Source organism: Corythoichthys intestinalis, chromosome 14 (genome assembly GCF_030265065.1).
Source record: "Corythoichthys intestinalis isolate RoL2023-P3 chromosome 14, ASM3026506v1, whole genome shotgun sequence".
Lineage (NCBI taxonomy): Eukaryota > Metazoa > Chordata > Actinopteri > Syngnathiformes > Syngnathidae > Corythoichthys > Corythoichthys intestinalis.
Genome location: NC_080408.1, coordinates 53,101,315 through 53,117,682, shown reverse-complemented (window position 1 = coordinate 53,117,682; position 16,368 = coordinate 53,101,315). Strand labels below are relative to the sequence as shown.

Sequence of the window (16,368 nt, the reverse complement as noted above, 5' to 3'; positions counted from 1 at the left end):
AAGATTCAAGGGGGCCTGTTAGGGCCTCTGCCCCTCCTTCCTAATTACAGGTCAGACGGGTGGAGTGGCCGCAGCTGTGAGCAGTTACAATCAGCCAGCTTTAAAAGCCCAGCGGACGCACCACCACGTCGCCAGATCAACTTGTCTTTCTTCTCAGTCAGTTGTATCCCGCACCCCTATTGTACACATTGATTTTGACTCTCGGCTCATGACCTCTTTGTCTCGCTTCCAGGACCTGATCAGCGCGCCCCTCGTCGGATACCTCAGCTTATCTTCTGACCCGCTCAAGCCGACAGCCGCCGACATCTCACGTTGGCTTCAACTTGCAACAACTCCTCCTTCCGTCTGAGTAATCATCGTGTGTTCAATAAACTTGTCATCTCCCCACTCACGTTCCCTGTTGTCTGCGTTGGGATCCCCCACCACTTCCGCGATCCTTAACAGTTTGATCTGGCCAAATGGATCCCGCAGACAACGCCAGCTTCCCGCCCGCATGGCTGGACGGACACCATCAAGCCATCCAGCACCTCTACGAAATGGTAACGAATATCGGGCACACACTCCAAACAGTGCAGGCACGGCTTACGCCGCTCCCTCAACCGGATCGCCCGGTCGAACCACGCACACGCCTGTCAAACTTTCCTCCCGCCACAGCCGATCTCCGCGAGCCTTTCGTTCCCGCCCCGGCTCCCTATAGCGGCGACCTCGGAACCTGCCGGGCATTTCTCGTGCAATGTAGCTTGGTATTTGAACAACAGCCGTCTACTTACCGGGATGAAAAGGCGAGAATAGCCTATCTGATAGGCTGCCTTCGTGGTGTAGCTTTGGAATGGGCTTCCTCTGTCTGGGAGCAGGATTCCCCCGTGTGTAATTCCTACGTCGAGTTCACCGAGGAAATGAAGAAAGTTTTCGACCACCCCGTTCGTGGCAAGGAAGCTGCTAAGCGACTCATGTCGGTACGCCAGGGAGCCCGGAGCGTCGCCGAGTTTGCCATTGAATTCCGAACACTGGCGGCTGAAAGCTGTTTTAATGACCAGGCTCTACAGGAAGTGTTTACGCGTGCTCTCAGCGAGTCTCTCAAAGACGAACTGGCCACACAAGATGATTCCCTCTCGCTGGATCGTTTGATCGAGCTGTCGATCAAATTGGACAATCGGATTCGGGAACGCCAGCGACAGCGTCGGGAGCCTCCTCACGCCCGTGTCTCTTCCCCTCAGCCGTTTCCGCCTCTCGGCCAGGCACCCAGCACTGCGTGTGTGCGCGCAGGCGCACCTCCTGCTGACAACCCGGAGCCCATGCAACTGGGCCGAACCAGACTAACACCTGGAGAACGTCAGCGAAGATTCAATAGCAGATTATGCATCTACTGTGGAACTGGGGGACATTTCCTTCGCGATTGCCCAATACGCCCGGAAAGACCAACTGACTCACCAGTAGTCGAGGGGCGACTCATGAGCCATATGAATAATATTCCCTCTCGCCGACTTCAACTCTCAGCTACCCTCTCCTGGAAGAGCCAGTCACGCACAGTCACCGCCTTGGTGGACTGTGGCTCAGATGAGAACTTCATCGATGGGGAACTGGTCCATCAATTGGGGCTTGTGACACACCTTCTCTCGGCTCCTTTACATACCACCGCTTTGGACGGCCGAGTCCTGTTCCAGGTGACTCATCAGACGGAAGCCATCAACCTCCTCACATCAGGTAATCACCAGGAGGTGAGCTCTTTCCTCATTTTCAAGAGCCCTCGAACCCCCCTCGTCCTTGGGCTGCCGTGGTTGAAGAGACACAATCCGTCCATTGACTGGTCCCACCCCAAAATAACCGCCTGGAGCCCGTATTGCCATGCACACTGTCTCAAATCCTCCCTGACGCCGTCCTGCCCTGTCTGGAAAGTTGAACAACCGGACCTCTCCGCGGTACCCGAGTGTTACCATGATCTCGGACAGGTCTTCAGTAAGGAGCACGCAGCTTCGCTCCCTCCACACCGCCCATACGACTGCGCTATCGACCTCCTACCAGGAGCAGCCCTCCCCAGGGGGCGCCTGTTTTCCATCTCTCAACCTGAGAGGGAGGCGATGGAACAGTACATCAAGGAATCCCTGGCAACGGGAGTTATACGGCCGTCCTCTTCTCCGGTGGGTGCGGGGTTCTTCTTCGTGCCGAAAAAAGATGGCGGCTTACGTCCCTGCATCGATTACCGATCCCTGAACGATATCACTGTAAAGAATAAATATCCTCTACCGCTCCTCGATTCCGCCTTTACCCCCCTCCAGGGGGCCACTGTATTCTCCAAACTCGATCTCCGCAGCGCCTACCATCTTGTCCGCATTCGAGAGGGGGATGAGTGGAAGACTGCGTTTAACACACCCCTAGGTCACTACGAATACCTAGTCATGCCATTTGGTCTCACTAACGCCCCCGCGATCTTCCAGAACCTTGTGAATGATGTTCTCGGTGACATGATCAATCAGTTTGTGGTAGTCTACCTAGATGACATCCTGGTCTACTCTAACACCCAACTCGATCACGAGCGTCATGTCCGCCAGGTGCTCCAGCGTCTACTCGAGAATAAACTCTTCGTAAAGGCAGAAAAATGCGAATTCCACGTCCCCGAAACCACCTTTCTCGGCTACATAATCGGCAAAGGCCAGTTACGCATGGACCCAGCTAAGGTCTCAGCGGTTCAGGATTGGCCTCTTCCCACAGACCGTAAACAGCTCCAGCGCTTCTTGGGCTTTGCAAATTACTACCGTCGGTTCATTCGTAACTACAGTCGGATTGCTGCTCCTCTCACTGCCCTCACTTCCACAGCCACACCATTCCGCTGGTCTCACTCTGCCAGTATGGCTTTTCATGAACTCAAGACCCGTTTCACCTCAGCTCCTGTGTTAGCCAATCCTGACCCAGCACTTCAATTCATAGTGGAAGTGGATGCCTCTGAGGTAGGAGTTGGTGCTGTGCTGTCCCAGCGCGGGGCCGACGGCAAGGTGCATCCTTGCGCCTTTTTCTCCCGTAGGCTGTCTCCCGCCGAACGTAATTACACCATTGGCGATAGGGAACTCCTTGCGGTGAAGCTGGCCCTGGAGGAATGGCGCCATCACCTGGAGGGGGCATCATTACCGTTTGTCGTACTCACTGATCATAAAAACCTAGAGTACCTAAAATCCGCCAAACGCCTCAACCCACGTCAAGCACGGTGGGCCTTGTATTTTTCCCGGTTCAATTTCACCTTGTCCTATATTCCAGGTTCCAAGAACACAAAACCAGACGCCCTGTCCCGGCAATTCCAAAAGAACCAGTCCCAAGAAGAACCTCCGACTATCCTCCCGCCAACCTGCTTCCTCGCCTCGGTCGAGTGGGAAATCGAGGCTAAAGTTAAAGAAGCGCACGGAGCACACCCAGACCCTCGTGAGGGGGACCAGCCAAACCTCTTTGTGCCTCCAGACCTTCGTTCACAGGTACTGGACTGGGCGCATTCTTCACGCTTGTTTTGTCATCCTGGCATTAGGAGAACACTGGCGGTGCTACGCCAGCGGTTTTGGTGGCCCACCATGGCAACGGACACCCGAGCGTTCGTCCTTGCATGCACTGTCTGCGCCCGTAGCAAGACGACAACCAGACCCAGCGCTGGACTCCTACGCCCATTACCCATCCCGAGCCGCCCTTGGTCGCACATCGCCCTGGACTTTGTAACCGGTCTCCCGTCGTCCAAAGGCAACACGGTAATCCTCACAGTGGTAGACAGGTTTTCCAAAGCAGCCCACTTCATTCCTCTCCGCAAGCTTCCTACCGCCTCAGAGACTGCTGACCTCCTCACACAAAACATCCTCCGTCTGCATGGCATTCCAGCAGATATAGTTTCAGACCGGGGACCGCAGTTCACCTCCCAGGTGTGGAAGGCCTTTTGCTCAGCATTGGGCATTGAGGTGAGTCTTTCCTCCGGTTATCACCCACAGTCAAATGGACAGTGCGAGCGCACCAACCAACAACTAGAAGCTGCCCTCCGATGCACCACGCAGGCCGATCCTGCCTCCTGGAGCGACCATTTGCCATGGATTGAGTACGCTCACAACTCCCTTCCGAACGCCTCATCCGGTATGTCCCCGTTCCTCTGCTCCCTTGGCTACCAGCCCCCGTTGTTCCCCACACAGGAACAGGACATCGCCGTGCCCTCGGTCCAGGCTCATGTCAACCGGTGCTCCCAGGTCTGGAACACGGCTCGCACTGCACTTCTACGTGCCTCACAGGATTCCTGCACCCAGTCTAACCGTCGCCGCACAGCAGCGCCAGTCTACACTGTGGGCCAGAAGGTTTGGCTCGCGTCAAAGTCTCTACCGGTGAAGTCGGGTACAGCTAAACTCACCCCCCGTTTTGTGGGCCCATATGAGATTGTTAAGGTGGTGAACCCGGCAGCCGTACGTCTCAGGCTCCCTCGGCATTTCCGCGTCCATCCCACATTCCACGTCTCCCAGGTCAAACCTGTTTCCTCGTGTCCTTTGTCCCCCCCTGTTCCGCCCCCTCCTCCTCCTCTGTCGGTCGATGGGGGCCCTGCGTACCAAGTGAGGCGGCTGTTGGACGTCCGCCGCCGCGGCAGGGGGCTTCAGTACCTCGTGGACTGGGAGGGCTATGGTCCTGAGGAACGCTCCTGGGTCCCGTCCCGGTGGGTGCTGTCTCGGGCCCTCATCCGGGATTTCCACCGCGCCCATCCCGATGCTCTCCGTCGGTCGCCAGGTGGCGCCCGTGGGAGGGGGGGTCCTGTTAGGGCCTCTGCCCCTCCTTCCTAATTACAGGTCAGACGGGTGGAGTGGCCGCAGCTGTGAGCAGTTACAATCAGCCAGCTTTAAAAGCCCAGCGGACGCACCACCACGTCGCCAGATCAACTTGTCTTTCTTCTCAGTCAGTTGTATCCCGCACCCCTATTGTACACATTGATTTTGACTCTCGGCTCATGACCTCTTTGTCTCGCTTCCAGGACCTGATCAGCGCGCCCCTCGTCGGATACCTCAGCTTATCTTCTGACCCGCTCAAGCCGACAGCCGCCGACATCTCACGTTGGCTTCAACTTGCAACAACTCCTCCTTCCGTCTGAGTAATCATCGTGTGTTCAATAAACTTGTCATCTCCCCACTCACGTTCCCTGTTGTCTGCGTTGGGATCCCCCACCACTTCCGCGATCCTTAACAGGGCCGAATACTTTTGCAAGGCACTGTATATATATATATATATATATATATATATGACGATAAATTCACCCAAGCAGACCGTTATATAATTTCAAAATCTGAATCAATGCATGAAATACAGATTAACCGTTTCTTGTTGATTTATTTACCAGCTTTCAATTTAATATATTTAACAATTGTACATGCAGTCCAAACATTAAGTATACAAAAATTTATTGTAAACAATAAGGATTCAAGTATGAACATTTAAAAAAGCTTGTATGGCTTGAACAATGTACATTGTCAAAATCAATATGCCTGTGCAAACATGTCATTGTAACACAAATTACTTACAGCTTGAACAGTACACTTCAAAAAGACAACTTATTGTTAAAGGCTGCTGTGACATAATTACTCAACACAAGTGTTTACTGCAAGGTTTCAGGTTTTTTTTCCCAGTGCATTTTTTAATACATACATACACACATTAAAGCTGCATTGATCTAATGACACAGAATTAAGCACATACAGAAAAATAGCTGGGGCCATTAAACAGTGATATTATAATTTTCACTGTTAGATTGTACTTTATGCTGAATGCTTTACCATCACAAAAGCTATCAGAGAAATCACACACAGACAAGAGATACACAATAACGTGATAAACTAATGCTGCATTCCAGAGAAGTGGGAAGTCGGATTTATCCCACTCGGATGGTACCAGATGGTACTCGGATGGGACCTCAAAGCGTTCCAAGCAAATGTAAGCAACAAAGTTGGCTGATCGCGACGAGGTATTTTTTATTTTGGCCATCCAAAGACATTTTGACCTCCAGCGAACCTGCCTTCCTATAAGCGATCAAATAGTAGAGGAAAAACGACAGCTGCGTTATTGCCCACCCTGTAAACTGCCTTTTTTTAGTTACATCCTTTGCTGATCATCAATATAAAAACATAGCACAGCAAAGATAATTCACAGTATGAGAAAAAAATACATGGCGTCTCAAATAAACTTGATTTACTTCATTATTGTGTTATCATTCAATACATTTTCATGAGCGCCATTTTGTCCAGTGACGTCAGATTGAAACAACTTGGAAGTCGGGGTACTTATTTTTTCTTCGCGACTTGGACCTCCCAGTTCAAGTGGCGTTCCAATGATATTTTCCTACTTGGAGGTCGGAAAAGTCCGACATCCCACGTTTCTGGAACGCAGCATAATTGCTAGATGCAGTCCGAGACCAATCCACTCATTAAGTTCAGCTGTTTCGACAAGTTTAGAGCCGCTATCCGACTCCATCACGTTCATTTGTAGCGTTAACCGCTAGCGTTAGCTACTAGCGTTAGCCTGTGGCTTGGCTACCAGTAGAAAGCATTGAAAGCATCCTCTTTGGAAATCGTGAGAACAAGGGAGGACAGCGGGTGAAAGCCCGTCTGGGTGCCGCCAAGAGTCTATTTAATGTCGGGTGAAAGTTTGGCAACACTCCATCACGTTTGCTTGTAGCGTTAGCCGCTAGCGTTAGCCTACCGGGCTCGTTTGTTTGGCTTCCTGATAACCACGTGACTCCATACGTAAGCACACTGTCTGCTTTCTTAAAGGGGAAGGAACATAGCTGACTAACACAGAGTCAAAGAGGGATGAAAAGACTATATTTTCTTGTTGTATTAAATTACCGAAATTACCGTCATGGTCAAAATGACGTCGGTCATCGTAAAGAATTTCGGTACCGGTAAATTTTCGGTTTACCGCCCTGCTCTAATATATATATATATATATATATATATATATATATATATATATATACACACATATACATACATACATATATATATATATATATGTATATAAATGTGTGTGTATGTATATATATATATATATATATATATATATATATATATATATATATATATATATATATATATATATATATATATATAATATATATACATAGTCCAGTTCTTTACTCTCTGTAATGCAATTAAAAAAAACAAAAATGTCATACATTCTGGATTCATTACACATCAACTGAACTATTTCAAGCCTTTTATTATTTGAATATTGCTGATTTTGGCTTACAGCTTAAGAAACCTCAAAAATCATATATCAAAAAATTAGAATACTTCCTCAGACCAAGTAAAAAAATAATTTAATAACAGCAAAACTAAATCAAACATTTGAAAATGTCCATTGATGCACTCAGTACTTGGTTGGGAATCCTTTTGCTCGGATTACTGCATCAATCCGGCGTGGCATGGAGGCAATCAGCCTGTGGCATTGCTGAGGTGTTATTGATGCCCAGGATGCTTCGATAGCCGCCTTCAGCTCATTTGCATTTGTAGGTCTGGTGTCTTTCATCTTCTTCTTAACTATACCCCACAAATTCTCGATGGGGTTCAGGTCAGGGGAATTAGCAGGCCAATCAAGGACAGTGATGCCATGGTCAGTGCACCAGTTACTGGTGGTTTTGGCACTGTGGGCAGGTGCCAGATCATGCTGGAAAATGAAATCCTCATCTCCATAGAGCTTTTCAGCAGATGGAAGCATGTAGTGCTCTAAAATCTCTTGGTACACAGTTGCATTTACTCTGGACTTGATGAAACACAGTGGACCAACACCAGCAGCTGACATGGCTACCCAAACCATTGCTGACTGTGGGAACTTCACACTGGATTTCAAGCAACTTGGATTTTGCTCCTCTCCAGCCTTTCTCCAGACTCTGGCGCCTTGACTTCCAAATGAAATGCAAAACTTGCTTTCGTCTGAAAAGAGGACTTTGGACCACTCTGCAACTGTCCAGTGCTTCTTCTCCATAGCCCAAGTCAGACGCTTCTTCCGTTGTCTTGAGTTCAGAAGTGGCTTGACCATGGGAATACGGCTATTGTAGCCCATTTCCCGGACACGTCTGTGAACTGTGGCTTTTGATACCTGGACTCCAGCTTCAGCCCACTGTCTTTGAAGCTCCCCCAAATTCTGGAAGCGGCTCTTCTTCATAATTTTGTTAAGGCTGCGGTCATCTCTCTTGGTTGTGCAGCGTTTCCGGCCACATTTTTCCCTTCCAACAGACTTTTTGTGGATATGCTTTGAAACTGCACTCTGTGAACAGCCTGCTCTTTGAGAAATTTCTTTTTGTGTCTTACCCTCCTGATGGAGGGTATCAATGATGGTCCTCTGGACAGCAGTCAGATCAGCAGTCTTCCCCATACTTGTGATTTAGTTTACTGAACCAAGCTGAGTGTTTTTAAGGCTCAGGAAACCCTCGCAGGTGTTTCGAGTTAATTAGATGATTCAGGTGATTAGTTGAATAGCCTACTTGTATACTTTTTCATGATATTCTAATATTTTGAGATAGGATTTTTGAGTTTTCTTAAGCTGTAAGCCAAATTCAGCAATATTAAAATAATAAAAGGCTTGAAATAGTTCAGTTGATGTGTAATGAATCCAGAATGTATGACATTTTTGTTTTTTAATTGCATTACAGAAAGTAAAGAACTTTATCACAATATTCTAATTATCTGAGACAGTCCTGTACATACATAAGGCCGGACTGAAAGACAACACAGAGGCACTGATCATGGCAGATCAAGAACAGGCCCTTAACACAAGAGCAATAGAGGCTGGGGTATATCACACCAGACAGGACCCCAGGTGCAGGCTATGCAAAAGGTCCCTGAGACAGTCCAGCACATCACATTAGGGTGTAAGATGCTAGCAGGCAAGGCATACATAGAACGACATAACCAGGTAGCAGGCGTAGTGTACAGAAACATCTGTGCCGAGTACGGACTGGAGACCCCAGAGTCAAGGTGGGCGACACCTCCGAAGGTGGTCGAGAACAACCGAGCCTAGATCCTGTGGGACTTCCAGATCCAGACAGACAAATTGGTGATGGCCAACCAGCCTGACACAGTGGTGGTGGATAAACATCAGAAGACAGCAGTAGTGCTAGATGTAGCAATCCCGAGCGATAGCAACATCATGAAAAAAGAACATGAAAAGCTGGAGAAATATCAAGGGTTGAAGGAAGAGTTGGAGAAAATGTGGGGAGTGAAGGCAAGAGTGGTGCCAGTCGTGATCGGGACACTAGGTGCAGTAACCCCCAAGACGGGTGCATGGCTCCAACAGATACCAGGAACAATGTCTGACGTCTCCATTCAGAAGAGCGCTATCCTAGGGACAGCTAAGATGCTGCGCAGGATCCTCAAGCTCCCTGGCCTCTGGTAGACGACCCGAGCTTGAAAGGAGAGACCATACCGCCCAGGTGGGCGAGACGACATTTTTTTAAAAAATTTATATATATATTTATATATTTATATATATGTGTGTGTATGGCAGAAAACACTTTTGACTTTAAGTTCCGCTCTAAGACCCCCATTTTGGCCAACTTTTAAAATTGTCTGATATGCATGTGTGATACATCATTGGAAAGCTTAATATCTCAATTTTCTGGGGGAAGAAAATTTGTGAACCGGAGGGCATTTCTAAAAAAAAATTTTTTTTAAACAGCAAAACCCTATCTGGAGGTGAGAGCACGCGAGAGCAGAATTAAAGACGCCATGACTTTAACGAGATATAATCACATACTTACTTTGTTTCGATCCAAAAACTCCATGTTGCATATATCACTGAGTGTCAAGACCAGTGTTGGGAGTAGCGCTGTTACAAATAACGCCGTTACGTAACGGCGTTATTTTTTCACTAACGGGATAATCTAACTAATTACTTTTTCCGCCGTTACAACGCCGTTACCGTTACTGACGGTCAAAAGCGATGCGTTATTTACTCTGAATAAATTGAAGAAACTACTAGCCGTGTCGAGTCGACTCTCTGCTCTGTTGATTTGTCATCCAAGACTTTGGGTGCGTTCAGGTTCGAGAATAGCGCACGTACTTCTGACCTCAAGCTGATTGTCCCTGCTCATTCAATTAGACAATGCTTTTCAAAGTTTGGTAACGTTTCTGTGTTTGCTACACCTGATGCTAGTCTCGTTCCCATCTCCCACTGTCAGCCAGCAATAATTCTGCTTCCATCTTGAGGACGGCAGACACTGTATGGCCTCGTCAGTCTTGCCAGAACATTCTATTCCCCCAAAAACTGATGCTCTGTAACAACATTGCAGGACAGCAAACTATCAAGCAGCAATTATGAAACGTCTGACAGTTAAAATGTGTGCCCCTTCACCCATTTGGAATGGGTGGGACATTGAGGATGGGCAGTTGGCAGTGACATGGATGACTAAAAATCCTGCCCCTGATACTGTTTTGCAAGTAGTCAACTGTAGTTGAAAGGCAACCAATTGTGACATGGGAAGATGTTCCTGTATGTCTGCAAAACTTTCTTGTACTGATTTATATCGGTGCCAAGCATGTGAGAATGTTTCCAAAGAAACAGAAGACACTTGGATGGGATGATGACTTTGAGTAAAGCGATTTTGAGGAGTAATGTTGTCATGTACAGTTTTACTATTCTTTTGTTTCTATTTTTTTTTTAATTCGTTTTTCAATATTTGTATGTGTAATAATATGTATTTTTATAGTATGAGACACTTCCATGTTTAAATAAATGTGTACCAACAGTACCATACTTGAATGATTCCAACCTTTTATGTATATACAGTGTGATTGAAAAAGGCTGTGCCAAAATCAAAATGCCATGTCAAAAATGAAAAACATTGAATTGAATTTTGAATTTGAATTTGAATTTATTGTCATTGTCATCATCATCATCATCATCATCAACATTAAAATCAACGTCACAAGAAAGAAAGGAGAGAAAAGAGAAAGAGGGAAATCATCGCGTATGTTTGTTTATCCAAAGAAGATGAGAACAGACATGACAAAGGAGACGGAAAAAGCAGAAGCTTATCGGGACAAACATTAAAACATTAAAGCATTAAACAAAAAAACATTTAAAAAAAAAAAAAAAAAACTACCTTGGACAGATGTAGGAAGTAACTAAGTTTAATTTCATGTTTTCATAGTACTCAAATATGGCCATCACCAGCAGCATGGACAACATCAAGTTGACATGAGAATTCCTCCCTCCCGCGTTGATTGCGTCTGTTATGTAATCTTTCATGTCATCAATATTTGCTGGAAGTGGTGGAACATACACTTAGTGTATAACATACGTTATGTGCCATAAAGATGGATAACGAACTTTGTCTTTAACATACCAACACGTCCAGCATGTACTGATGATGTGAAATATCGAACAACAGTTGCAATCAAGACAATAACTGCGACATGCACACGTTTGAGAGGAATTCTCATCGTGGCTTGATTTTGTCCGTGCTGCCGGGTGTGCTCACATTTGAGCACTTGTGAAACATGAAATAAAACTTGGAAGTTATCTTCAACACGTGTCCATCACTTCTTTTGTGATGTCTTTCATTTTTTAAGTATCACCTTATGATTTTGGCACATTATATTTTTGATCACCCTGTAATTTTTTTGTCTTATTCCATTTTTGCCATGATTCACATTTAGGAGGGTGTGGTAGCAATTGGGTTGATTTTCAGCTATTTATGATCATGGCGTGCATTTTTTATTTTATATATTTCATTGCATAGTAGGTTGTGATATTTTTAATATGACACATAAGCCTTTAGCTTAATTCAATATATATTTCATTGTGCTGGGTGCAAATCATTAATGTTGAAGTGTTTCCTTCAAGAAATTAGCTACATTTCTCATTCTGAATTCACCTATGTGTATACTAAGGCACCAATACTTGCTTCAAATGTTTGGTAGATGTGTTTATGACATTTGATAAAGATTTTGTGTTGCCAGAATTAATATAACACTTAAAACAAGCAAAAACAGCAACACTAGATCTGTATTTTTGTGTATTCACATCAAGATACATTTCTGGCTGGTGACTAAGTTAGGAGGGTATTGGCTTTGAAAAAATCCATTTTCTAAGCACTTTTTCCATGGTCCCAATAAAGCCATATTTCCACAAGCGTGTCCATTCGCAGCACTTCCTGGTCAACTCTAATCTTTTAATGGACGACGGTCTCACAGAAGAAGTTGTAGCTGTCAGTGAAGGGTGTTTCAGTTCTGAAAAACACGCACACACACATAAACCATGTGAGAACTGTTTCATCCATATCATATTTACATAATCTTCCAATCCAAATTATATAGGCTTGTCTATTCTGCCATTTTTTCCTGAATAAAATTATCAAATAGGTTTTTGGAACTACGGTTAAACAGACTAAATACTATGTTATTTGTCAATCTAAACTTTTTGCTCAAAATTAACAATCAAACATCATAATAATGACCGCTACAGCCCAGAACTCACATTGCAAGTCTTAACTTCATATGTGATCTGACCAGAAGCCCACAACTCCCATAGTTATTCACAACAAAAGGCGTGTGTGTGGCTTACCTGTAGTCAATGTCGTTAAAAATCCCAGTCGACGCATTTTCAGCAAGATCCTTCGACGGAGCCTGGAGAGAAAGCCATTGTCTGACGCAACCACGCGGGCTCTGCATGTTTTTTCCAAATTCCTGCCCTTTTTCGCCCTTGGACAATTGAGAGATGCATATAGCATCGTTTTGATGCCTTTTGACTAAATTCCGAATGCGGTTTTCTTATCTTTGGTTCATCTTCGCTCGTGTCGTAGCTTGACACGGTCGCCGCCATATTGTTTGTTTTCGAAGCGCATAGCAACAGTCCTCGTCTCCTATTGGTGCACGTGACCTAAAATGGCTTCACACACTGACGATACGACTCCGCCGTATCAATATCACTGCGCCACGGGGGAAAAAAAGACCGACACGAAAACGCTAATTACTAAAAAATGACTGGAAACCGTGAGTAGAACTTTTTTTTGGTAGTAATTAGCAACGTATGTAAATTACAATGCAGAGGTCATGTAGATCCATTTCAGTGGAACGAAATCCATTTTCTAAACACTTTTTCCATGGTGCCAATACAGCCTATGAAACATGGTAATATAACAAGGGCCGCGATGCAGAAATTGCATTTAGGAGTGGTCGAGATTTTCATTTTCATTTATTTACCCTTTTAAATGTTGTTTTTCAATTTTTCTTTGTTGGGATTGATTATTTATCATCTAAAATATTGGGGAAAATGCGACAGTAACGAAAAAAATACAATTAAGTATTAGTTATGAGGTAGATATCCGTGACTTTTGTACAGACGCCAATTTTTTTATTGTGACGTAATTTGTTTAAAAGTTTTAAAATATGCGAGTGAATAATTTTTTTAACTTTTCCTTTTTAAACTAAATATTAGACATTTATTAATGATTCTAAGCTAAAAATGACAGACATTTCGAATAATAAATATGAGTACTTACCTTCTTTTTATGGCTAGATTGAAACAAAAGCAATTGTGCGACATCAGCAAACGGGGGTTTCCAGGGTAAAATGGACAAATTAAAAATAGTTGTGGGACTTAATGCGCCATGAATCTGCTAAGGCAGCATATAGACATTATGTTCTCTCAAACACAACAGTTCTTTTGACCTCAAATACTGCAAATTATTTTAAAGAGGGGTGCAAGAGCAGAAACTGCTTTTTCAGCCTTGTCTGTGTTTTCCGCCATATATTTAGGATGCATTGTCTAAAACTAAGACAATATTTCTTGCTCAAATTTTACTTTTTAAGGGATTATGTCATAATTTTAAGAGTGATTAGATTACTCGGATTTAGACAAATATTTTTGCTAAGATTTTGTGTTTTTGAAGTGTAATTATGGAATCATTCAATTCTAAGGAAAAAATGAGTGAATCATGAAAAAAAAAAACAGGACACCACGTCATTACGATTCCATCATTTTTGCTATATGTTTGTTTTCTAAAGTTACGATCTGGAGGACTTTCTAAAGTCAAAGCAAAATGGTTAGAATGTGCAACTGCATGGGCAGTTACAAAACTCTCAGAAACATGAACATATAATAATTGTTTGAGTGGTGTAAACAGTCCATACTCGAGATTACCTTGACAAGTTCAAACGGGAAACGCTCATGGAAGATGCGGTTGATTTTGGCTCCACCTGATAGCTCCACAGTGTCCACCTGGTCCCCTGAACCCTCGATCCTCTTCTCAAAGTCCACAGAGAACTGTTGTACCATCCTGAAAAATGTGTGGAAGTTGACCAACAACAAAAACATGTACTACTATCAAGATGGTAGACATTATCTCATGAGTGAATACTATACTGACTGTAAAAGCTGCTTGGTTTTGCGGGATGGGTCATCCGGTCGGTAACCCCGGTATTCCTCTGCCTCCTTATCCAAAGCCAACAGCTGGGATTGTAGTTTACTACGGAAGGCTGGCAAAGTGTCTCTGATATGGTTGGTCAGTTGCTAAGTGAACAGAATTGAAAAAGTCATTGGCAAAACATTAAACCAGGGTTGAGATCTACCAGTCCATCGCAAGGCTAGTGTGGGTAGATTGTGGCATCAAAAAAAAAAAAAAAAACAAACAAACAAACATATGTTATTATTATTAAATGTACATATTTAATTAAGTTCTGTGAGCAACATACAGTATTAGGTTATCCTCCACTGTTATGGTAAATCGCAGGAGGGTGTCTCTTTGAAAAGTAGATCTTGAAGCAAAAAATAATGAGCACCCCTGCACTAAGCACTCACAGACCCAAAAACATTGTCGGTATTGCAGTTCCATTTTTGGGGTGAATAAAGTGCACTAAGTGTTATGTCTAATACTTTGGTAACCCTGTGAAGACGGTAGCAAACTTTTTGAAAAAAAAAAAAAAAACACTAATGGCATTTCTGCAACACGGTAAATTACAACCACAATAACACGTTTCTTGTGAAATCAGTGGGGCCTTATTTTTGTACATGTACACCTCGGCCAGTGCTAGTCTGTGCCTGGCGATGGAGAGTTTTTGATTAGGTAGAAGCGTCTGCTCTGGAAAGTGGGCAGGACGCGCCAGTAAAAGGCATTAACATTTCCAGGTCATTTTTTTCAATTGCGTGCCATTTGTGGCCGCAGTATAAATTAAGCTGTATTTTCACTTGGTTGGATAAATACCAGTGGTGGATGCCCCCACCTACTGTACAAGAGTGTGCAGCAGCCATGTGAAGGCGCACTGCTCTCACTGTTGGTTTTTAATTGATCAATATCTCCTTCACCTGCCTAATCTTGCTTGTACTCGTGTTACTGCCTCTGATGCTCAATTATGATACAGCTGCACGGGGCTTAATGATTGCGCCGGAGTAAGGCTGTTCGATGAATCGATATTTAACCAAAACCGACTTTTCTGGTGAAAACAATGTTAAAAACCTTCAGATCTATTCGTTCGATTTCCAAAACAGCACCATTTTTTATCCAAGCCGCCGTTTCGTTTCCTCTGCATTACCGCTTCCTCCCACGAGAGCGCGCCGAAAGATTGCAGTGGATTGTAAAATAAAACATGCAGCCTTGGAACGTTCAACACTTCCTCATTTACTTCGCCTGCACACTTTCATGTACAACACAACGACAGACAGTATTGTAGCGCCATGTTTGGCTGAGTGTATATTGCACTGTACCACAAGTATGAAAATATATGCGTGTGCGCATCTGTCCCAGTGTTCGTTTTTCCTGTGAAAATTGACTCCACTAGATTTCAGTAACTAAAAGCATGCCATATTGATCTTTATTTTATTACAATAACATATTTTGGCAAAATGCATTGGTCTACATTTTAAAATTGAATCAACAGTATATGTGCATATTTCATTGACTCATTCATGTATTTGACTTGACGTCTTTTGTAAAGATGAGGTGGTCATAAACTAAGGGATCATTGATTCTGTTTGTTAGCTTCACTGGGGTGCATATTTGTCTTTGGGTAGACAAGGTGATTGCCAGCTTGCATATTGATATTGCTGAGTGACAGTTTTGCACTAATCATTAATTCATCTAAGTAAGATCAGAGAGAAAGATGACAGCACATCACCCTGAGTCTGACTGCCTACCTATTTCACCTGACTGACTTAATTGACTGGTTGGCAGACTGACTTGCTGACAGACTGACTTGCTGACAGACTATTTGGTTTACACATTGACTGACTCACTGACTGACTGACTTTTCTCATGTTCTGACTGACTTTTCTCAAGTTTGATTTTGTTTCAAATGGTTTAGGCACTTTCTTCTTTTAATATCGCTTTAATTAAGAACAGAGCTGGAATCTGTTGTATAAATAAAATAAAAAATGCTC

The 16,368-nt window shown here is 44.3% G+C and overlaps 1 protein-coding gene across 1 annotated transcript in view; it reads right to left on the bottom strand.

Moving 5' to 3' along the window:
- Positions 1 to 16,368, bottom strand: part of LOC130929732 (dynamin-3-like) — a 161,687-nt gene that overhangs the window by 68,858 nt on the left and 76,461 nt on the right. Inside the window, exons 8-9 of the mRNA XM_057857156.1 lie at positions 14,363 to 14,505; positions 14,137 to 14,272 (exon numbers count right to left, since the gene is read on the bottom strand). Coding sequence (XP_057713139.1) covers positions 14,137 to 14,272; positions 14,363 to 14,505 — 279 coding nt within the window. The remainder of the gene's footprint in view (positions 1 to 14,136; positions 14,273 to 14,362; positions 14,506 to 16,368) is intronic.